This window comes from Dama dama, chromosome X (assembly GCF_033118175.1).
Source record: "Dama dama isolate Ldn47 chromosome X, ASM3311817v1, whole genome shotgun sequence".
Taxonomy (NCBI): Eukaryota; Metazoa; Chordata; class Mammalia; order Artiodactyla; family Cervidae; genus Dama; species Dama dama.
In genome coordinates this window covers 13,791,294-13,817,130 of record NC_083714.1, presented here as the reverse complement: position 1 = coordinate 13,817,130, position 25,837 = coordinate 13,791,294, and the positions used below count along the sequence as shown (strand labels likewise).

The 25,837-nt window shown below is 39.0% G+C and overlaps 1 protein-coding gene across 14 annotated transcripts in view; it reads right to left on the bottom strand.

The window, feature by feature from the left end:
- Positions 1 to 25,837, bottom strand: part of TMEM164 (transmembrane protein 164) — a 171,361-nt gene that overhangs the window by 96,128 nt on the left and 49,396 nt on the right. For 8 of the 14 annotated variants that reach the window (XM_061137179.1, XM_061137173.1, XM_061137180.1 and 5 more), the window contains one exon: positions 8,354 to 8,403. Coding sequence is in view for 7 of the 14 variants with exons in the window: in XM_061137173.1 (XP_060993156.1) it covers positions 8,354 to 8,403 (50 nt within the window). In the remaining 7 variants the exon portion in view is untranslated. Of the gene's footprint in view, positions 1 to 8,348; positions 8,404 to 10,105; positions 10,287 to 10,979; positions 11,192 to 11,279; positions 12,024 to 23,127; positions 23,218 to 25,837 lie in introns of those variants that run through there. The other 6 variants (XM_061137176.1, XM_061137178.1, XM_061137181.1 and 3 more) reach the window with 6 other exon arrangements.

Below are 25,837 nucleotides of genomic sequence, written 5' to 3'. Positions count from 1 at the left end.
CATAAAAAAGTTTAATGACATGTATACAAGGGAGAGACTCAGGAGAACTGAGTAACTTGCCAAAACAGCTGAAACCCTCAGCGTAAATACCATCTTAGAGAACAGACATGTGAACACAGCAAGGGAAGGAGAGGGTGGGATGAACTGAGCGAGTAGCATTAACATATACACACGACCATGTATAAAACAAATAGCTAGTGCTGTAGAACACAAGAAGATCGGCTTGGTGCTCTGTGATGACCTAGAGGAATGAGATGGGGAGCAGGGCAGAAGGCTCAAGAGGGAGGGGATATATGAATATTCATAGGTGATTCACTTCATTGCACAGCAGAAACTAACACAACACTGTAAAACAATTATCCTCCAACTTACAAAATATCCTATGATAAACCATAACGGAAAAGAATATTAAAAAAGAATATGTGTGTGTGTGCATAACCAAATCACTTTGTTGTACAATAGGAATTAACATTTTAAGTCAACTATATTTCAACAAAAATACATAAATAAAGACAAAACAGGATGATAGAGGTAGGGGTTTGGGACTTAAAAGGGGAGAAAGGCAAGTCAAATGGAGATAGGAAAACAAAGGTTTGGTAAACAAGTGTTTGCTGGGCCATGAAGAGAATGAGACACAGAGAAAACTCAGAGTTTCCCCCACCACACCTAGCTCATCCTCTGTACATTATCTCTGGTGAGAGCACTATGTCAAAAATAAGCCCTTTATTATACTTTAGGCAGCTAAGAAGGAGGTAAAAAGAAAGACTTTCTGAGTCTTCTGTTAATCTTAAAACTAAGAACATACGTAAATTAATCCTCATGCCAAAGTGACGGGGTAGCAAATTTTGCTCCCCTATGCTAGCATATATAAGAATTTATGTATGATAAAAATGTAAGAGCAGTAACCATAGGGAAATAGTTAATCAACAAATAGTGCTCAAATGAATTACAATTTGGGCAAAAATATTCTACATCCCTACCTCATACTATGCACAAAATGAATTTTAGATGAACTGACAGCTAAAATATTTAAAAACAGATTAAAAAGCCAGATTGTCTACCTGATCTTAGAATGGTAAATCTCTTCAAGCATAAAAGCACTGGAAGAAATAACCATGGTCTGAAGGTGGTGCAGAAACCAATCAATGTGACCAATAAAAATGTAGAATATACATCAAAAGCATTGTCAACAAGTTAGAAGGCAGTCTGGGGAAAACATTTACTGCAAAGGTGATAAAGGATTAATACTCTTTATATACGGACAACTCATTCAGATCCACAAGAGGAGAAATAATTTCATATAAAAACAAAAAAAATAACCAAAAAAGTGACATTTCCGACATTTCCCTAATTAAAATATGTAATATGTAATAAGCATAGTAGGTATCTGTTTGGAATTTTCTATAATGAAATTTGAAGCAGAAAAAAATGAGGAAAGGGGCAAAAAGAAAGAAAAAGAAAAGCTACCAGAGGAGCTGGGGAGTACCTGCTCTCTTTCGTTTTTTTGGGTGGCAAAAGAGAATCTTATTTATTAAGAACTCGAAAGGCAGGCTGACTCATATTATGCAACAGGGTATTTTCCCTAAAGGTAACTGCAAAAGGTACCTTTTTTGAAGTCAGTAGCAGGAGAGAAAGCACAGAATGGCCTCTAAGGATATAATACTCAAACTTGAGTGGGAGAAAGAATTCTGTGGCTTGGATGTTGAAGATGATAGACAGCTCTTCAGATAAGAATCACTCAAAACAGCCAAATGAATAAAAAGAAAATGGCTCAGACTCAGAGACATAGACCAACACTGCCCGTACAGACTCAATACAACATGCATCCACAGCATGGAAGAGCTGGGAACGGATTGGGGGATAAGGGGCCAAATGCTGCCAGGCTGGCATTCTAGGACATGGAAGTCAACCATGCCCAAGGCTGCTGCAGTGGAGGCTCCACGTTCGAGGCACATGTTTTTCCCTTGGGCAGCCAGTTACAGCAGCTGACTAAGCAGGTCACATGTCAACTGTGGGGCACATAAAGGGGACACTTTGGGTCCCACTCTGGGACCCAGCCAGAACACCGGGGAACCATCATTCCCTCTTGTCAAGTGCAGTGTGAGAACCCTGTGGAGAGTTCCGCTCCTTCCCCACCCTAAAGAGAATTGCCAGCCCCTGCCCAGCACAGTTCTTGCAGCCTGCTGGGCACACCATACCCCTTTCCTGCAGTGACTGGGCATGCCTCCATGAAGAGCATGCCAGCCCCTGCTTCGCTGGGAAGCAAACAAACTCATGTGTGGCTGCCACAGCAAAGGGCTGCTAGAAAAAACAAGAGGTGGGTAGGTAGCACCCACAGCAGGGCCTGTCTGTGTACACTGAAATTTATGAAATTTTAAATCAGATGTTATCATGGTTGTTAACCCTTTCTTTCAATAGTACCAGAAGAACAGAAAATACTCCCTTAAGCAACATAAGGCAGCAATTAGGAGCACTGGTTCTACAGTCAGAGAGATACTGGATTGAATCCCACCTACATCACTTACAAGCCACTTAAATCACATAAACTTTCAGAGCCTGTTGTCTTGATCTAACTGACATACTGTTTGTACCTCCCACATAGGTGTGCTGGGAGGACTAAATGAGATATCCATGTTAAATGTTCCCCACCTTGACTAGACACAATAAACCCGATTAAAAGCATTAGCAGGAAGAGGAAGAAAGGGAATCCTGACTCTGCTACTATGTAATCTTCAGTTCAGTCACTCAGTTGTGTCCTACTCTTTGTGACCCCATGAACTGCAGTACTCCAGGCTTCCCTGTCCATCACCAACTCCCAGAGCTTACTCAAACTCATGTCCATTGAGTCAGTGATGCCATCCAACCATCTCATCCTCTGTCTTCCCCTTCCCCTCCTGCCTTCAATCTTTCCCAGAATCAGGGTCTTTTCAAATGAGTCAGTTCTTCGCATCAGGTGGCCAAAGTATTGGAGTTTCAGCTTCAGCATCAGTCCTTCCAATGAATATTCAGGTTTGATTTCCTTTAGGATTGGCTGGTTGGATCTCCTTGCAGTTCAAGGGACTCTCACGAGTATTCTCCAACACCAGTTTAAAAGCATGTAATCTTAGCCAAGTTATTTAAAATCTCTTGGCCCCAACTGCTTTATTTGTCATGTGGATAAAATGTACTCCCTATCTGACATTAGTTGAAGGATTAGATAAGATCCTTTAAGACAAAGTCCTTTGAGAACAGTAAACAGAGCTGTACTATCTACTTTCTAAAACAATGATTTTCAACTTCACACTGCACAGAGGGTTTTCACAGTGGAATAATAAGTACCCATGAAAAATTATGTGTATGGTTAAAAACTTGGATGAACCTCCAAGGAATTATGCCAAGTTTAAAAAAAGCTAATCCCAAAGGTGACATACCGTATGACTATATTTATATCAACATTTTTGAAATGACAAATTTAAAGACATGGAGAACAGATGAGCTGCCAGGGGTCAGAGAAAACATGCAAGTGGGAGGGAATGAACTTGGCTTTAAAAGGACAACAGGAGGGATCCTCATGGTGATGAAACTATTCTTTGTCTTGACTGTATGGTTGTGATATCATAGCCCACTTTTGCAATAGGTTACATACAACTGGAGGAAACTAATTAAAGGGTATATGGGAATCTCTCTATTTTTTCTTATAACTTCTACATCATAATGATATTTGTTATATTTTATTTTACATAGTTTCTCAAAATATAAAATTTAATTTAAAAATGATGTGAACAAAAAAAAAATGATGTGAACAATGTAAGTACATGATAAAATAGGGGAAAACCTGTGATATCATCAAGTGAAAAAAAGCAGAATAAAAAACTACGATTAAAGAAGACAAAAAGTAAAGAAATAAGCATAAATCTTGAGAGATTAGGCAAAAAACAGGAAAAGAAAATAAATATAAAAAGTTGAAAATTAAGTAAATATATATGAAAAGTGAAAGTGAAACTCGCTCACCCGTGTCCAACTCTTTGTGACCCCATAGACTATACAGTCCATGGAATCCTACAGGCCAGAATACTGGAGTGGGTAGCCTTTCCCTTCTCCAGGCATCTTCCCAACCCAGGAATCAAACCCAGGTCTCCCACATTGCAGGCAAATTCTTTATCAGCTGAGCCACAAGGGAAGACCCCCCTTCAAAAAAAAAAAAAATATATATATATATACAAAATAAGGTAAAAGGGATAAATATATCCAAAACCAGGTTCTATAAAGCCACCAAAAATAGATAAAAGTGCTTACTAAACTAATATATAAAATATGAGACAGAATATAAAGTCAGACAAGACTAAGCCCAAAAAAGAAAAATATGACTACAATGAGGAGAAAGGCTTCTTTAATTAAAGAACTATATGCTCAACTAAATTCATGGCAATATCTTTGAAAACTTAGAATAGATAACTCCTAGAAAAATACAAATGATCAAAATTTACCCAAAATGATTTGAATATATGATTTACCACATAAAACACTGGAAAGGTGATTAAGGGTCTACCCATTGAAAAAGGCACTGAGACTTCATATTTGGGTTTTACAGTTGAGTTTTATCTGATCTCAAAAAACAAACAAACAAATAAATACCACAAAATTTCTAAGGGTAGTTAAAGTATTCCAGGCCAGAGAAAAGAAGGGAAATTCTGCAGTTCATTTTATGTAACCTACATAATTTTAATCCTTAAACCTGAAGAAAAGAATCCAATAAAAAAAATGATTCCAATCTCACTTATGAATACTGAGGCCAGGCTCTAAATAAAAGATTGACAAATAGAATCCAACAATGTATCAAAATAGTAATATATTATTACATTATTTCAGTAACATAAGAGTTGTTCAAAACCAGACATCTAATGACATAATTCATTATATAAAAATCTTAAATTAAAAAAAAAGATCAGAAATCATTGAAAAAGCATTTGATAAAATACAAAAACATTCCTTTTTAAAATATCACAAAGTAAAAAAAATAATAAAATAAAATATCACAAAGTAAATGTGGAAACTATTTAAAAATACCAACAGCAAATATGGAAAAACACTGAAAACATTTCTATTTAAAATTGATTATAGACAAAGTGGCCCACCAGCATCATTTTTATTTAATGCTGTCTTTGAGTTTCTAGCGAAAAATAGAAGAAAATTAAATAATTAGAATAACCATTGGAAAGAAAAGATAAACTACTCATTCCAGTATTCTTGCCTGTAAAATTCTATGTATATAAAAAAAAAATCCTATGGACAGGGGAGCCTGGTGGGCTACAGTCCATGGAGTCACAGAGTCAGACATGACTGAGCACAAACAAACATACAAGGGCCCACCCTAAATCCAGGGTGATCTCATCTCAAAATCCACAATTACATGTGTAAAGATAGTTCTTCCAAATAAGGTCACCTTTGCAGGTTCTGGGGTTACAACTTGGGCATACCTTTGGGGGCCACTATTAAACCTGCTGCAATCTGGTAAGAAAAAAAAAAGATAAAACTAAAATAAAAGTTACTGGAGCTAACAAGACAATTTGGTAAAATAGCTAGATATGAAAAGTATTTTTAAAATTAATAAACTTCTTCTATTCTAGCAAGAGGCATTTAGGAATGGAAAGGAGGACAATATTGCACTCCTAATGAACAAAAAAGCTCTTAATTCTTTAGAATAAATGTATCAAGAAAGGTATAAAATAAGATCTGAACAGGAGGAAAGAAATAACCATTTCTTAGACAAAAAGAGCTATGTATTTAAAAAATGATTCTTACAAAATTGAAATATAAATTTATTGCAGTTCTAATTAGAATCACAATAGGATGGGGTTGGAGGACTGATTAAATGATATTAAAATGTGTATAAAGAAAAAATGCCAAGATAAATATTTTTAAGCTAATTTAACCTAATCAACATGACTAAGGTAAATAAGACACACAGATAAAACAAAACAAGAGAATTCATAAATGGATTCTTGTATATAAAAAGTTTAATGACAAAGATAGTAGTTCAATTTACAAGGGAAAGTACTTAACATATTATGCTACTACCACTGGTTATCCATCTTTGAGAAAACAGTCTCAACAAAGACTGGGAACCCAGAAGTTATAAAAAAATTATCATATTTGGATATGAAAAAAAGTATGTAGAAAAAATTATGTGGCAAAATATACCATCAGTAAAATCAACACATACAGATTTGGGAAATATGTCTATAATAAAGATGGTAGCCTGAGGGCCAATATCCAACATATACAAAGAGGCCTTACAAGTTAAAAAAAATATAAACAATCCCGAGGAAATGGGTAGATAATATGAGCAGACAATTCAAAGAGCAAATCCAACTGGACAAAAAATGAGAGAATACTGAAATGCATTATTAGCCAAGGAAATACATCCATTAAGCTGTCAAAATTATAAAAGAATCATAAAACCTTATGCTGATAAGGATGTGAAAAAAAGAATAATCTCATATATTACATACAAAGAGAAAAAGTGAATTATAACAGCCTGTTTTTATAAATTGATATGGTAACAAATATTTATTTGCAAATAAACATTTATGTGTGTGTGTGTGTGTACATGTGTATAAATTGAAAGCACTAGTATATAAGGGCATAAGCACAATGATGTTTAAATTCAGCATGGACTGTAGTGGCCAAAATCTGGAAAGAATATATATGTTCATTAATAGGGAGATGGCTATATAAATTGTGCATCCACAAAATATTTTCTAGCCTTTTGAAAGACAAAGAGCTGTACCAAGAGGCTTTGATAGATTTTCATGGGATGTTTTTGAGTGAAAATATGTAGGATGTATATATAGGATTCTATTTTTGTAAAACAATGAACAAAAACAACAAAACATTCCAAAACCCATTTGTGTGTGCGTGTGTGTGTGTACCTACAAGCATGAAGAAAAATATAGAAGGATACATACTGGTTTGGTAATATACAGGGACAATGTGGAAAGACAGGGCAAAGGCCATACCAAACAAGGAAAATGAGGGGCAGGAGAGGACTACTAAAAAAATAAATAAATCCAGCAATTATATTTATGTATTTTATATGTACAAACACATATAAATTGAATTAAGTTTAGAAAAGATACAGTAAAAAAACAAAACAAAAAACAAAATATGGTCTCTGCTTGTTTAAAAAAAAAGAAGGCAGTAACCAAAATAATTTCTTAGTAGGATTAGTGATGGTGTTTATTTTCTTTTTGTGTGTTTTTGCATTTTCTATAATGAGAGTTACAACTCCCATAATAATGAAATAAAAAGTAATAAATGTTACTTTTAAAACACTGCACTGAAAGACTGAGCCCATTTTGGGAAATCAAGGGAGGGAAACAGGGTTAAATACCCCTTCTCCTTAGGAGCTAAGTAAGAGACTTATGAAATCGGGACCCACTACCCCTCATTCAGCAGAAAGTTATTCACCTAAGGTAAGAGACTAAGTGGCTATTCCAAGGAGCTATTTGAAGCAACAAATGGGGTATATTTTCCCCTACCTCACACTTTAATGACTTAGTAAATCAGAAAGTCATTTACACCACTCTCAATTATCCAAAGATCTGCTGGGCTCTCTACTTTTTGCCCCCTCCCTCTGGTTTGGGGCTATTTCCCTGCTCAGAGACAGCTCCAAAATGGGGGCCGGAGAAGGGGGAAAGAGATGAAATTAATTGGGTCAATTTAGCTTCTCATTAGCAACTCTAATAAAAGGTTTGGTAAGCAAAATGGTCACAACTCCTGGTTCACATGAGGCTTCTGGGACTCTTGAGAATTTCATTTAAGTAAACTTGCCTTCAGACAAACACAATTTGCCTGCAATACACTTTAATAGATTTGGATGCTTGTTATTTTAAAGAAAGTCAGGACTTGTAATAAGGTGATATTTTTCTCTCCTCATTTTAATTTGCACTTTAACAACAACAAGAGCGACAAAAGATAAAAACACAAGAACACAGGCCTTCAAAGTATCCTCAGTGGAACAAGAGAATCACAGTACAAAGATATGTGAGTAGAGGGGGGCTGCCTGGCCCCCAACAGGCTCTCAAAAGAAACTTTAGGAGGGTGGCAACCTTCCAAGGGAGCATGTCATAGCCATAAACCACCACCACAAGGAATCGATAAAGGATCTGCCAGAGCTTACCAAAAGCACAAAGGCCAAATCTCCATATATAACATCTCCCTGTTTCATTGGGCCCTTGAAGACATTTGTCTCTTGGGAAGCACAGACACACAGCATCGCAAGTTCAATGTGCTCACAATGTGTTCACCATCCTTTTTTACCAAGCAGACAAAGCAGTTCAGCAACAGCAACAGAAACACAATTTGCCCTTACTTGAAGATGACGATGGCTCCTGGACATGGAGGGCAGGCCAGGAGAAAGATCTGCAATGGAAAAAAAAATTAAGTATGGTTATCACGAGAAATGCTGGACACAGTGAGACAGCGTTACTTTAATAATGCTAATTCTAATGCTACTAATAATAAAATAACCAAACTCTTACACAGAAAAAATATATATAATATAAAAAACTTTAAAAGACAAGCAAGTGGTTTTCTAAACATGTTTGTGTTTGTACATGCATCTACGTGTGCCTGTCCTGGCTGTGTGTGCGATGGGGAAGGTGGGGGGAAGGGGAAAGAGATGGATGGAGAGTGGAAGAAGTAACTGTTTGGAGGGTAGGAGATGGGGAGAGCTTTTCCTTCAGTCATTTCAGCCTCACTTCCTTTTAACCTCTAGAACACTCAATTTTTCAATACTTCAACTTCAGTATGATACAAGTAGCCAGGATAAGAAGTTTTTAACCCAGGACAAGTAAAAATGGATTCTGCGCATAGGATAAGCACACAAATACCTTCTGATTTGCCTCCCATGGGGGAAGGTGGGTTAATCAATAATTAACTTTGCCAGATTTAGCAAATAAAAACACAGGATGCCAAGTTAAATTTGAATTTCAGATAAATAATGAATAATGTTTTAGTGTCAGTATATCCTGCATATTCCATGGAACATACATGTGCTAAAACATTATTCATTATCAAAATTCAAAGTTAACTGGACAGCTTGTATTTTTTATCTGGCAATCCTATTGATTTTGCCACCCCCAGGCTCTTAATTTCCCTTTGATTTTGAAGGGGAGCCGAATTTGCTACCCCAAAGTCTGTTTCTTTGGTACAAGGATTATTTTAGGCTGACTATTTTTAAGAAACAACAGACATAGGAAAAGCTCTGAAAACTGTGTAGAAGTTACCTTTCTGTACAATATATTTACATTTATATGGAAAATCTCCATTTGTTCAGGTGTCTCCCTCTAGGAAAAGGATAACTCTAAATCTTTATACTCTCTCAATAAGGGAGAAGGAAAGGACCTAAACCTGTGTAACAACCTTACCCTTGTTTACTGCACTCTTCCTGGTCACCTCCAGGAACTGGCCTTCTCCTCCACCCCTACCCCTCAACCAACACCCAACATGTTTATCTTTAGCTGGAGATGGTATTTAAGGTGGTAGCTTGGGCCATTTCAGGGAGTTCGTTTTCCTGGGTCTCCCCCATGTATATAGGAGGTATACATATTACTAAACTTCCATTGTTTTTCTCCTGTTAATCTTTTATTGTGGAGGAGGGGGTGTGTCTCAGCCAGGAACCTAGAAGAGTAGAGGGAAAATTATTTTTCCTCCCCCACATGTGATTGGTTTGTTTCAAAGCCTGACTAGGTGGTTCCTCTTCTATTCTCCCTGCTCAAACCAAACAAAAAGAACCTGATCCTTCTAAGAGACCATCAGTTCCATGCTCCTTGGTTTGAACTAGGCTTGGGTTATTACAGCCTTCAGAAACCCACAGCAGTGGCAGTTTGACTGAACCAAAGTCAAACCTTGTTTGACTTTGCTCAAGGGGGGACAAAGAAAGCCCTGCAGAGCAGTTGTGCAATGTGCAAATTCCTGGGCTCCCCCCATGAGGAATGCTGATTCCATAAGTCAGGGTTCCAGGAATCTGTGCATTTTAACAAAAGCCCTAGGAGATTCTACTATTCTAAGCAGCCAGGTGTGCTCAAGGTTTGATCAAAGACATTCAGGACAAAAGACTGACCAAAGAATGAAACTCTTGTTTCTGGAGTTACTTCACCTACGGTGACTTAATGGTGCAGATTTACAAAATCATTGCTATGTGCTCCTCTCTTGTGGTGAAAATTTATGAATAGACATTATCGGCTGGCTTGGCTTTGTCCCAGGTATCTTCTTTATATTCTGTTCTTCAGTTCTCTCAGAATCTACATTTAAAAGGAAAGGGTACTCTAAGGAAAATCACTCTAAGTAGAGATACCTGAATCCCTGCAGCGACTAAGAGAAAGAATGGGGAAGAAAGGGTCCTGAAAGGAACACAGCCGGGAGTCCATCACACACAATACCTCATCAGAGAACCCACCAAGAAAAAATCCGTTGAGAATGTTACTTTCCCCTGTGGATCAATTTGATTAAAAGTGCAAAGTCAATGACAATTACAGGTCCACAATCCTTTATCTGCAATTGCCAAATCCAAAAAGCTCAAAGAAATAGAACGTCGGGTTTGGTTTAAAAAAAAAAAAAACTAATTTGGTAGCAGACAGGACTTGAACTGAGCTGAGGCTCTTTATAGACTGTCTTTATTCCATTTATGGTGAGTATTCACACTTATTCCACAAGAAGAATGTACTTTGATTACGGGGTGCTGTCCCAGATCCCACTGGCAGTGTCTGTAAAACACTCCACACGCTCAGTATTGCCTTTCTAAAATCCAAAAAACTCAAGACTTCTGAAATACATCTGACCTTCATGGTTTGGGATAAGGACTGTCAACTTGGAATTTCAATCAACCAAATATGAACTTAACCCCACTTCCCCACCCTACCCGTCAGAACAGTACAGGAGATAAAGAAACCAAGCTGGTTATTCTTTACCACTGACCTGGAAGCAAAGTTACTCACCTTAGGCAAGGGACCAAGTTGGAGGCTGTACATAGTTACCCAGCATCAGGCCATCAAAGGCTACACTCAGAAGCTACAGTATATAGAAAGCAGACAGGGGCCCCCAAACACCTTGGAAAGAATACTTCTGGAGTCACCTAAGAGTCATGTTAGCAATCTTCCTGAGCTTCTGCAATACCCTAGATACTTGCAACGCACTAAAACAGAGAAGTAAAAATGCAACACGCCCACCCCCCCACCCCCCCCACCCCCCCGCTCTGACTTTTCTATACACACAGCCAAGAGGAGATAAGCAGATTCTTGGGGAATCCCTGTAACTGCCCCCTTTGGCTGGGTCTGATCCCAGATGTCCCAATGTACGGAAGCCCAGAAACCTCCTGAAGAAAGCAAGCCTCCAGTCCCAACTTAATCATGGATCTGATGTCTTTCGAGGCAGCCCATCTAGTTTTGACTCTTAAGTGAGTTTTCCAACAGTTACTTGCCTGTGGTCATGTAATTTCCAACCAACATACTGGCTTTCCTCATCTTGCCTATCTATCCCCAACACCAGGATGGGGGTATCTTTTCCAAGCAACTTTTAAAAATCAGATACATGGAGAACATCAAAAAAGCAGGTCTGAAAAAGGACCCCGACCCCATCCTATTTCTTTTCTGGTAAACTCATGGTCTCCTCTGGCAACTTCCTAGATTTATGACACTAAGACTCTCTGCTTTGTCATGCTGGAGCCACATCCATAATCACCATCAACCAAAGGATCAGAGTGAAGATAAGATGTTAATTCAGAGGCCCAAAGGCCCCCAGCCTTGGCCCAAATATCCCTGCTCTCTTCTTTGGTTGGCTGCTAATGGCCTCCAAATTTTGTTGGCATGTGTTTTAGCCTAGCAGATGGAAAGCTAAACTATCCCTTCAGCTGCAAATATAGGGGGAAGAGAGGACACTTGGAAGTGCAAACAAGGAGGGCAGGAAGATGAGAAGGCATCTGAGTACATCCCAGCACCGACGTGGCACTTTGTCTTCTTGCCGCCATCTGCTCCAATAGGCATCTGAAGAAAAGAGCAAGGAGCATAACAGAGAAATGCTACTATGCCCTTCCATTGATCCACTGTCTGGGAGGCAAGCAGGGCTTTATTATGAAATCCCATTTTACAGACGGAGAAACCCAGGGGAAGGTTCTGACAAGGTTTCTGGCAAGAACCCAGGTCCCGTAACAAACTCTCAACACTTTTCACCTCACACCTGACATGGTCCTAGCCTCATGGGGGCTTCTCTCCTTTAGACTCTCGCCCTGTCCCTCAACTCCCACAGCACACATGGAGTCACCCCAGGGTCCTCACATTTGTACCACAACACAGCTCCTCCAATCTCCTCCTTACAAGCTGAGACATCTCAAAATACAGACCTGCCTGGGCAGCAAATTAAATTTACACAGATGGGTTTCAGGGTTTCAGAGTCCAACATTCCCTAAAGACAGGCTCACATTACGTCCAACCAGCTTCATTTTCCGATCTACTTGGTGCTGGCAATTCTTGAATCCTTACAGAACTGAAGTCTTTTGGGGCTGATTTTCCCTGGAAAAACCTGCAGGTTCCATTAAAAAACCACACTCTCTCAGCTTCTTCAGGAGACAGTGACTCTGTTATCTTGCCCAGAAACTCAAAAATTCAGTTTTTTCCTAAGCACATAATCTAGGTGCCAGCAGCTGTACCAGTTGATCCTCTACCTCTGAGACACTCTGGTTCCAGGTTCCCACCTTCTCCACCCAAGCTCTCAGCATCATTTGTCCCACTTCCTCTTCTTGTTTCTGTTCATGTTTCATGGTCATATTAGCCCTAAGTTCACTGGCATCAATACCCTGTTCCCTGTCGAATTCTGCTCAACCCCAACATCAGATTCATTAACCCTTCATGGTCATAACACTGAAAGAAGATAATTTTTGTTCATAGGAAGAAGTGTTAGTACTATGAGAAATGTAGGCGGGAAGGATGGCCAGTCACCAAGACCATCCTAACTGAGGGGCTAGCCAGGTTAAGCAGTGAAAGGATGGGGAAACTAAATCAAAGGGAAAGAGAGGGAGAGAGGGACAGGTGAGTGGCCATTTGGCTTGCAACACAATCTTCCGAGGCCCAGCTCCAGTTCTCTTGGCTCCACCGCCTAGGAGGGTACCCATCTACTTGGGGGTTCTTAAAGGAATGCCTATAAACATAACCCACCATAGCAAAGATCCATTCCTTGGGCTACCCAAAGTCTGTTTTGGGTTTTATTCACTAATGTTAATACTCTTGGGGCCTCATCTTCTCTCTCCTTGGACTGATGAAATGATTTTCACTGGTTTCTTGCCTAAAATGCATCTCTGATCTTTCCTTTAGAATCCTTTAATGGCTGGCCAGTAACTACTGGAAAAGCTCAAGCTCCTTAGCAAGGCAGGCAAGGCTTTCTCTACTCACCCTGCTGATCTCTTCAGCCTGCTGGCTTCGGGCACTGTCCCAAACTTTATCTTGAGCATATTCCATGTCATAAACAGGCTTCTATAATCTCATTTTCTAATAGCTTCATTTTATTCAACTATATGGATATGCAACAATTTACTCAACCCATCTCTTCCTGTCACACATGTAAGTTATATCTAAATTTTCAGGTCCTTCACTATTTAGTCTACATTTTGTAGTAGTAGTCTACATTTAGTTGGCAACCCACTCCAGTATTCTTGCCTGGAAAATCCCATGGACAGAGGAGCCTGGTGGGCTACAGCCCATGAGGTCACAAAAGAGTCACACATGACTTAGTGACTAAACAACATTTAGTAGCAATCTACATTTAGTATTTGGTCTCTCATTAGAATGAGAATTTCTAAGTCTTCAAAGGGAATGTGGATTTTAAGGCTTTTTAACCTATAATTCTAAATTGCCTTCCAGAAAATGTCTTTGAATTTGTACTCCTGCCAGCAATATATGAGAAATGTGTTTCTGCTACAGCCCGACCAAGAGGTCATTACCAGTTTTAAAAGGCAAAACACTAAAAGGGAGCAGAATTTGCCACCGTCAAATATGTCTCTTTGTCACAAAGACTATTTATGTTTAAAAAAAAAAAAAAAGCAGCAGATACAGGAGAAGCCCTGAAAATCAAGTAGAAGAGATTCTTTCCGTAAGAGACATTTGCATTTATAAAAATCTTCATTTGTAAGGGTGTCTCCTCTCCGTACAAGGAAGACAAGAATGACTCTGAATTTCTAGAAACTCTTATGAATAGAAAAGGCAGCAACTTAAATCTGCATACAATCTTACCCCTTTTCTACTGTGCCTCTCCTGGTCACCTCCAGGAACAGGCTCCCTCCACCCTTTTGTCTTTAGCTGGAGAGGGTATTTAAGGTGGTGGTTTGGGCCCTTTTCAGGGAGTTACTCAGTTTTTCTGGGTCTCTCCCACGCACACAGGAGGTACGCAAGTTATTAAAAGTCTGTTTGTTTTCCTCTTGTTATTCTGGCTTTTATTACAGGGGGATCTCAAGCCACGAATTTAGAAGGGTAGAGTGAAAATTAACTTTACTCCCCTACAACACACAAACACACACTTCACTGCTTTAATGTGCATGCCTCAGATTACCAGAAATATTAAACTACTTTTTAACATGATTTTGGCCAGCTGTATTTCTTCTTTTGTGGCCTTGACTATTTTTCAACTGGTATGTTCTTTTTCTTATTGGGTTATAAGAAGCTATTTATGTTTTAATGCCATTTAATACAGACTACTTGACATTTATTGCAAATATTTTTCCCATGTTGCCATTGTTGTAGCTCTGGTTATGGCAGTTTTGTATGGAAGTTTTTGTATCTTTATGTAATCAGATATACTTTTTTATTTCCTTCATGGTTTCTGTCTCTGATGTCATACTTTGAAAGTTATTTACAATCCTGGGATTAAAAAAAGAGTCACCAATTGTTTTCATAATATTTTAAAATTTTAAATCTCCAAATCAAAAATTGCATTATTGTTAATCCTACTCACTCTTCCAGAATGGCCTTCTCATCTTTCCTCTTTTGGCTACCTCTTACTTACCCTTCAAATAACAAAAGAAAGCATCATTTCCCCTGTGTGCATGCTTAGTCACTCAGTCAGGTCCAACTCTTTGTGACCTCATGAACTAAAGCCCGCCAGGCTCCTCTGTCCATGGACTTTTCCAGGCAAGAATGCTGGAGTGGGTAGCCATTTCTTCCTCCAGGGGATCTTCTTGACCCAGGGATCAAACCCATGTCTCCTATGTCTCCTGCACTGGCAGGTGGATTCTTTACCACAGAGCCACGTGGGAAGCCCATGATTCCTTCTATCCTCCCATTAATTCTTTCTGCTTATTTCTTTCTGAGAAATTATCTTTTTTATCAGTATAAGAAACTGACAAAGAGCCTTCTCTCAAGAATGTAGACAAAAATGAAATTAGAGCACCTACTGACAAACTCTTGGGCTTCAAAATCAACATATAATGGATTTAAAACATAGCAGATGCACTTTAAAGCTAGAATGTTCCTAGACTTGAAAGACCAGATTGTAACCTGTTTGAATTATCCCCAAAGAAAGAATGGAGTTGACCAAACACTGAGGTACAGAATAAAGAAAATCACAAAGGCATATATATTTGGCAGTTTCCACATCCAAGTACTAGCCAGGGACCAGGGAATCTTATCTTGCAAATCTCAAGTTTTCTGGTCCCAGTGCCAAATCCACTCCTATTAAAAGAATGGAAGTGGGCTAGGGAGCATTGCTAAGTGGTGAATATTATGGGCTTTAGAGTTAAGATAGATTTCGGCCACTCACCAGCACTGTAACCCTGGACGAGAGACTGGAGGAATTTTTATCTCTAAAATAGGGATAAAAATAGCATCTATGTCTCATGAGGTTTTGGAGAGGATCAAATGAGATAAAGCAAGCAAAACACTTGGCACAATGTCTAGCACATAGCTAGCCCTCAATACATAGTAGCTATAATTATTCTGATCACAAAAGAAAGTCCATCCCTACTGTGAGCTACATCAGCAAGAGCTTCTATTAAACTTCCAATTCATCTAACTTCACTTGTTCTATTGACTTGTTCTTCACTTGCTTGTAGTATAAAATGCTAATATGTTATTTGGCTTCCTTGTCCAGCTGCCTACAAGGAGAGAATATGGAAACATTCAAGGTACAGTTTCCTCATCTGTCAAATAGGGATTACATCAGTACTATCTCATAAGGTGGATATGGGGATTAAATGTTTGAAGCACTTAGTTCAGTGCCTGGCACATTGTAAACAATAAAATAAATATGAGCTACTGATGGCATCACCCTTCTTGGTTGCCCTTTCTGTTGTCCACTCACTACAAATTCCATCCAGGCCCACAGCAAGTTCTAGTTCCCACACAAAGCCTTCTCCAATAACTCCAGGTAACACCTCTTTTTTGTCCAATGGCCTCTACAACTCATTAGGCACTTAGATTTTATTTAATTTGGGCTATTAAATGGTTTCCCTATGGTTGCACAAAATGCTATAATAGACTGAGAGCTAGGACTGGATTATCAATTGTTCCTTACTGACAAATTTTAAATTGGCATAGGTGAGTCACTGAACAAAGCCCAAAGTTGTTTGTTGGGTAAGCAGGGCTCTCAACAATGTGGCCCTCAGCTGCCTTGCCAGTTTTATTTCCCACTATGACTCAGGTTTTCACCCTGAACCTCAGTTTCTGCATTCTAAAATACAAAAGAATAACAGTGCTTGCCTCCAACATCTTAAACTCAACTATTGTTTGAGCAGATAATAAATGCTTTTTAGATATTTCCATCTGGATGGCACACAGGTATCTCATGCCTAAATCTGAACTTGCTATCTTCTTCTCCTAAGCTCTTCCCTTGCTAACTGCTCCCTCAAAAAGTGGAAGAACAAGGACAGGTGTTCCAATAGTAGAATTCCAACTGATATGATAAAGGCAGAAGGCATGAGGGAAACAAAATTAACATCAGGTAAGCAGTACAGCAGTAAGTATAGGCAAGAACCATTGGTAGATGCTGACGAGTAATGCAAGATTATCATTTTTGCATGGAAAGTACTTATTACAAAGGGAAAATAGTAACTTTTTGGTGGAAAAAATGACAAGAAGAGATCAAAATTAATTAACATCACCAATAATAACACATATCATCATGTCCCCCGGATATGATGTACCAAGAAGGGGATGACATCACTTCTGTGGTATTTTTGCCCAATGACTTAAATCTAATCAACAACAACAAAATCAGGTAAGTCCAAATAAAGAATACTTTACAAAGTAACTGACCAGTACTTTTCAATATTGACAAGGTAATAAAAGATGGAGACTGAGGAATTGCCATGGATGGAGGAGATTAAGACGACCTAACAACCAAATGCAATGTGGGATCCTGGATTCCATCCTGGAACAGACAAAAGATGTTTGTGGGAAAAACTGGTGAAATAGGAATAAAGACTATAGCTTAGTTCAAGTATCAATGCTAATTTCTCAGTTTTAAAGATTTTACCACAGTTATACAAGATATTAACATTAATATCTGAAGCTGATGGAAGGGGATACAGAAATTCTCTGCAGTATCTTTACAACTCTTTTGTAAACAGAAAATAATTTTAAAGTATAAAGTTTTACACACTACTACCTATAAAATAAACAAGGTTCTACTATATAACACAGGGAACTATATTCAATATCTTGTAATAACCTATAAGGGCTTCCCTGGTGGCTCAGTGGTAAAGAATCCACCTTCCAAGTAGGAGATGAAGGTTTGATCCCTGGGTCGGGAAGATCCCCTGGAAAAGGAAATGGCAACCCTCCCCAGTATTCTTGCCTGGAGAATCCCATGGACAGAGGAGCCTGGTAGGCTAAAGTACATGGGGTTCCAAAGAATTGGACATAACTTAACAACTAAACAACAAAAATAACCTAACCTATAGTTAGGTTATTTATATATATATATATATATATATATATATATATATATATATATATAGTTAGGTTATTTATATATATATATTTATATATATATATATATATAGTTAGGTTATTTATATATATATATTTATATAACTTAACAACTAAACAACAAAAATAACCTATAATGGAAAATAACCTAACTATATATATATAGTTAGGTTATTTATTTATATATATATATATATATATAGTTAGGTTATTTATATATATATATATATAGTTAGGTTATTTATATATATATATTTATATATATATTTATATATATTAGTTAGGTTATATAGTTATATATATATACATATATATAGTTAGGTTTTATATATATATATTTATATATATTAGTTAGGTTATATAGTTATATATATATATATAGTTAGGTTATATATATATATATATATTTATATGTATTAGTTAGGTTATATAGTTATATATATATATATATATACTTACATAACTGAATCACTGTGCTGTACAGTAGAAACTAACACAACATTGTAAATCAACTGCACTTCAATAAAAATTTTAATAAAAATAAAATACAAAGTGGTTTTTTTTAAGTACTATTATCCAATCAATTAGCCTGTCTTCAAACCCCAGAGCTGTCTTTGATGCTGCCCCTTTTTCTCAGGCCCCATATGTAGTCACTTCCCAAGTCCTGTCATCTTGACACTTTAACCTTTTCAATATATCTCAAATCCATCCTTGTTATCATTTCCTAGTTCAGTCCCTATTCATTTTCTTCAACTACTGCAACAGTTTTCCTATCTGATCTCAAGGCCTCCAGTGTCTCCTTCTTCACCCCAGTTCATACAGTATTGTCAGGTTCCTCTTCTTAAACACAACCCTGGGACCTCCCTGGTGGTCTAGTGCTTAAGAATCCACCTGTTAGGGACACGGGTTTGATCCCTGGTCCAGGAATTAAGATCCCACATGCCATGGGGCAATCAAGCCCATGTGCCACCTAAGCCCACGTGACACAACTACTGAGCCTGAGCACCCTAGAGCCTGTGTTCCACAACAAGAGAACCTCCTGCAACAAAAAAAAGCCGCTTCAATGAGAAATCTGTGCACCACAGCTAGAATTAGCCCCTTCTTGCCGTAGCTAGAGAAAGGAAGAGCCTGTGTGCTGCAGTAAATACTTAGTGCAGCCAAAAATAAACTAAAAAAAAAAAAAAACAAAAACAAAAACAGAGCACTGATCATGTTATACACCTCACAAATTTCAGATGATACATTCAACACAATTTCTAGCAAAATCTCAACTGACATCCTTATACAATCTGAGAAGCTAACACTAAAGTTCACAGGGAATTGCAAGGTATCCCAAATGGCTAGAGCAATCTTGAAAAGAAGAATAAGTAGGAAGACCCACACTACCTGATTTCAAAACTTACTACAAAGCAACAGTAATAAAGACACAGTGATGCTGGCATAAGGACAGATGTATAGGCTAATGGAAAGAATTCAAACAAATCCCAAAATAAACCCTCCCAACTGATTTTCAACAAGGGGACCAAGACTATTCAATGAGAAAAGTGTCTTCAACAAATGGTCCTGGGACAACTGGATTTCCACATGTGTAAGAATGACCTTTGGACCGCTACCTCACAATCATCTACAGAATCAACACAAAATCAATCAAAGACTAAATAAAAGAGCAAAAACTACAGAACTCTTAAAATAGTACACCTTCATGATCCCAATTTGGCAATGGATTCTTAGATGTGACACCAAAAGCAAGAGCCACAAAATATAGGTAAACTGGACTTAATGAAAATTAAAATATTTTGTGCTTCAAAGCATACTATCAAGAAAGCAAAAAGACAACTCAAAGAATGGGAGAAAATTTTTGCAAATCTTGTCTCTCACAAGGCTCTATTATGCAGAATACATAAGTAGCTCTCAAAACTCAAATAATAAAAAGACAAACTATCAAGTTCAAAAGTGAGCTAAGGATTTGAATAGACATTTCTTCCAAAGAAGACACATGAATGGCCAATATGCACATGAAAAGGTACTCAGTATCATTAGTCATTAGGGAAATGGAAATCAAATCTACAGTGAGAGACCACTTCACACACATGAGAAAGGCTAAAATAAAAAAGACAATCACCAAGTATTCATGATGATGCAGAGCAATTGGGAACCTCATACACTGCAAGTTAGGACTGAACATGGTGCCCCAATATGGGAAAACAGTTTGGCAGTTCCTCAAAAAGTTGAACACAGAGTTATCACAGGACCCAGTAACTCTACTTCTATATATACCCAAGAGAAATGTTCACAGAAAAATGTATACATGTGGACTTCTCTGGTGGTCCAGTGGCTAAGACTCTGCACTCCCAATGCAGGGGGCCTGAGTTCAATTCCTGGTCAGAGAACTAAGATCCCACATGCCGCAATAAAGACCTGGTGTAGCCAAATAAATTGGGGAAAAAAAACTTATACATAGATACATGGATGTTCATAGCAGCATTACTCATAATAGCCAGAAGGTGGAAACTACCCAAATACTCATCAATGGATGAATGAACAGATAAACAAAATGCAGTATACCTATACAATGGAATATTGTTTGGCCATAGAAAGGAATGAAGTTCTTACACATGCTATGACATGGATGAACCTTAAAAACATTATACTAAGAGACAGAAGCCAGTCAAAGTAGACTATATATTATATGACTCCATCTCTGAAATGTCCAGAATAGGCAAGTATATAGAAGCAGAAGGCAGAGCAGTCTTAGGCATGGGGGAAGAACAGGTAGGGGAGTGATGGCTAAATGGTATGGAGCTTCTTTCTGAGTTGATGAAAATGTTCTAAATTGACTGTGGAAATGGCTACACATACCTGTGAATATACTAAAAATCACTGATTGAACACTTTAAGTGGATGAACTATATGGTAATGAAGTATATCTCGATAAACTATTAAAAAAAAAAATGAACCTCAGATGGCTCCTTATTCCTTGTTGAATAAAGTCCAAACTCCTTAATTAGGCATTCCAGTCCCTCCCCTTCCCCATCCTCATTTGACTTCCCCCACCCACCAACCAGCTTTATTGTTCACTATCCTTTTTCACGAGCCTTTCTATCAAACCAAACTGAATTTTTACCACTATCCATATACCCCATGCAGTTTGTCTTTCCCCTTGCTGGTCCTTTTCCCTGGAACTCTCTCCTCACAATTCATATTTATTAATACATTATTTATATTGTTTTATACAAGACCCTGTTCAAATGCTCCCTCCTATGCAAATCTTCCCCCATCCTTCTACCCATGTATAGTAGGCCTTCAAAACTTTATTTACTGTAAGAATGAAGGTAAGTTGTCCTTCCACATGATGGTTCCCACTGCCAGATGATAATCCTCTCGAAGGCACAAGTGCACTTCTCTCTTCCTTTCCTAGTTAAAGCAGCAGTTCCCAGCTTCAAGACTCCTTTACTAAGTTCCTGAGAATGGTTCCAAACTGCTAGTCTCTACTTCTCCCAAAAACCTTCTGGAGATGAAGAAAGCGGACGTTACATTACGCCAGGGCCACCGAGTAGAGTTGTGTAGGTTGTGCACTGCACAACCCTAGTGGCGCCATTCAATTATAGTCTATGTGAATGGCACCCTCTCCTAGGGTTGTGCAGTGCATAGCCATTTGTGGCAGCCCTGCTTGGAAACATCCAGAATTTGGAAGCAAAGTCAAAAAGAGCACTCAATGAGAAGAAATCACTCTAACTATATTGATGGCAAGAAGTGGATATTTTCCAAATCTTATGAAGAAGATGAAAAAGGAACTCAGGAGAATAACATGGTGTTAGCACACATGGTGTTTGTATGGAATTACAAAACAGAAACATCCAAGAGAAAAACCATCATTCATGTTTTTTCCAGCAGTGGAAAGAGAAAAGGACCCACGTTCTTGTCAATACAAAGGTGTGATGTACCTACATGGTCTCTCTCATAAGACCCTTCAATTCTGTTAGGTTCTGATTTTAGATTATTAAATAAGCCCCTGTTTAATTTGGCTTCAGGAACCTTGCTCTCAGGAAAGGTATGAACAGGCTGATAGACACAAGTGTTATGTGTCTATACAGATCTCTCTCCCATCATCAATCCATTCATCTACCTTGTGGTTAATCAAGCAGTCTTTTGTAAAGTTGGGGAGTGTGAAACCAACATGCCTAGGCAAGCTGATAAAAATTAGGCTTTAAACCTACCAATCACACTGCAGACTTAGGACCCAGGTCAACTGTGCCACAATGGCACAGACATCTTCTAAATCCCAGCCAGAGCAGCCGGCAACAAGTCCCCCTCTGACTACCACATCTCAACAGCAAGCAGTAATAAAGTATGCCTACAGGGAGGCAAAAATGGCTGGAAAGATGGACTGTGAAGACAAGTGAGCTAGTAGCGGAGTCCAAGTATGCCAGACATTGGGTTTGTTCCTTCTTTTTGTCCCCACTCCAGTTTAGTTCAGCCTCCCACTTTCGTATTTGCTCTTCCCGGCATATTTCATTCCACTTCCTCTATCTCCTCCAGAGAGATCCTGAATAACATCCACCCCGACTGATCATTCCTTTTCTGAACGCCATTTGCACATACTGGTACTATACACTTATCACTCCTTTCCATTGTAATTAATAGTAGTAGTAGTAGTGATGATGATGACAATGACAATGATATTAATAATAATAATGGCAGCAGCTATTCTTTACTGAGTGCTTCACTAGATGCCTAACACTATATTCGTGTGTGTGTGTGAACGCGCCCAGGCTCATTCACCCAAGTCATGTCCAATTCTTGCAACCCCATGGACTGCAGCCCACCAGGCTCCTCAGTCCATGGGATTTTTCAGGCAAGAATACTGGAGTGGGTTACCATCTCCTCCTCCAGGGGATCCTCCAAACCCAGGGATTGAACTCACATCTCCTGCATTGACAGGTGGATTCTTTAGCACTAATACACCTGGGAAGCCCCATATTCATGTATTCCTTATAGCAATCCTGTGAGGTAAGTGCAGTTCCCCACCCCACCCCACCCCACCCCTGTTTAAACATGAGGAAACTGAGCTAAGGAAAGGTTAAGTACTTGCCTAAGGTCACACAACTAAATAAGGAAAAGTCAGGCCTTGAATCAGAACTGTCTGGTTCCAAAGATTGTTTGTAGCCAATCTTACCTTTTGTCTCCCGCTTTGTCTTTTGAGGATCTTCATCTGCCACCACTCCCCATAGTGCCTAACACCACGTCAGACACAGAAATGCTCCCCCAGGATACGTATGCAAGGGAGACTCTGTTCCCTGGCCAGAGCCCAGCCCAAGACACAAGCTGGAAGAGCAGGGAAGAAGGGCAGTGAGTACAGAGAGACATGACCCATTGGGGGAGCCATGGGAGTCCTCTTCCTCTGACTCATTTAGGGCAGGATAACGCTGCTACCTTGACCTCAATCCCAGAAACATTTAGAATAGGATGGATAACCTGGTTGTCTTAAAACTCATCCAGACAACTCGGAAGGAACAGAGCCTAAGCCAATCTGTGAAAGGGCTGGGTGGTATCCAGTTCCCTGAAGGAAGGGAACCAATTGTATCAGGGTCACAGCCACTGAGAAGCTATGTGACTATGGTCATGGATTTTGGCAGCAGCAAAGGGGGGGGGGGTGGACAGAAGTATTTTTAAAGAAGAGAGCTTTACACGAACTAACTCCCTCCCTCCCTCTCTCTCTCTCACACACACACACACACACACTCCTCATTAAACCTGTATTCTCATCTTTAAAAATGGAAATGAGAATACATACCACTTGAAGTGCTGCTAAGGTATAAAATGAGACTGTAATAAAAGGACCCACCACCTAAAGTCTGCATCAGTTTGTCCACGCTGGGGTTTGGAGCACACACAGTGATACAAAGCATAGTTCCTGTCTGCAAGCAGTTCAGAATGTCTGACAAAGAGTCTGATCTAGCGTACTGCCAGCACTCTGTCAACCAAGTATAAATATAAAGCTGGCTGGTAGATTACCCCAACTCTCAGCAGGACATTTTGTCAGATGAAAATTTTGGCAGGAAAGAAGAAAACTGCTGGCAAGAATAAAGGTTGCAGTTTACATCTTTGCCTCCAATCTATCATTCACACCTCCATATTAGAAAACTGGGGAAGGGGACTCTACCAACCACTGTTTTGGAAGTGACACATGTAAAACGTTCTTTTCCTTCACATCTGTCACCATTTCTCATTTGATAGTGCATGCGTGCGTGCTAAGTCACCTCAGTCATGTCCTACTCTTTGCGACCCCATGGGTAGCCTGCCAGGCTCCTCTGTCCATGGAATTCTCCAATCAAGAATACTGGAGTGGGTTGCCATCCTGTGTTAAATGCCAATCTTCCCTGCTAGACTGTAAGGTCCTGGAGGGCAGTGGCTGTGTGTCGGTCCTTGTTATAGATCCAGAAACTGACATAATGCCTGGAACATTCAAGATGCTCATCAGATACTTGCTGAATGAATAAATGAAACAAACAGATGTCTCTGGTAGGTGGATAGACCTGATTACCTAATCAAAAAAATCACTTTAAAATATTCAAGCCTCGTTTATGCATAAATGCCTCTCAAGATTTCCAAGAAACTGGTAATATTGGTTTGTTTCTGGGGAGAAAAAGTAACAGATTAGGGGTGAGGGGTCGGAGGAAATTATACATGCCCTTCTATTCCTTTCAAATTATTTGAGTTTTTCAATAACAACCAATCAAACATAAAATCTGAAGGAAACACACGCTGATGATGAGAGAGACAACTAGGGGACTTTTACTTGCTATGTGTCATATTCTTGCAATGTTCCAGGTTTGGATCATAGGCGTGGCATTGCCTTTATGTTGTTGCTATTGTTTACTTGCTAAGTCATGTCTGAGTGTTTGCGGCCCCATAGACTGTAGCCTGCCAGGCTCCTCTGTCCATGGGATTCTCCAGGGAAAAATACTGGAGGGAGGAAAGTGAAATTGCTGTGCCTCCCCATACGTAAGCTCCTTCTTCAAGCAACTGGAAAGATTTATTTTAATCCTTAAGACTGCCTCAAGCCACTGTTACAGCCCAGACATGTAGCCAGCTGGATAATTGGATATTTTTTTTTGAAGCAAAGGTGCCACTCTTTTGTATGTGACAGTAATGACATGGCAGTTAGTTAGGTTCTTTAGCTCCTCAAGCTTTACGGGTCGCTCTCCTAAGCAGAAAAAACTGAGGTACAGAAAAGTTGATCATATTCTCCTCACTTGTCTAAGACAGCCCAAAACCCAACTGTTTGGCTTTGCTGTTAAAACTCAATGGTTCTAATGATACAAACTTATTTATAAAATATAAACAGATACACAGACAGAAAACAAATTTATGGATACCAAGGGGGAATGCAGAGACATTAGAAAGCAGAGACATTACTTTGCCAACAAAAGTCCGTCTAGTCAAAGCTATAGTTTTTCCAATAGTCATATACGGATATGGAGTTGGACTATAAAGAAAGCTGAGCACCAAGAATTGATGCTTTTCAACTGTGGTGTTGGAGAAGACTCTTGAGAGTCCCTTGGACTGCAAGGAGATCCAACCAGTCCATCCTAAAGGAGATCAGTCCTGAATATTCATTGGAAGGACTGATGCTGAAGCTGAAACTCCAGTAGTTTGGCCACCTGATGTGAAGAACTGACTCATTTGAAAGGACCCTGATGCTGGGAAAGATTGAAAGCGGGAGGAGAAGGGGATGACAGAGGATGAGATGGTTGGATGGCATCACTGACTCAGTGGACTTGAGTTGTAAACTCTGGGAGTTGATGATGGGCAGGGAGCCCTGGCGTGCTGCAGTCCACGGAGTCGCAAAGAGTCAGATGTTACTGAGCGACTGAACTGAACTA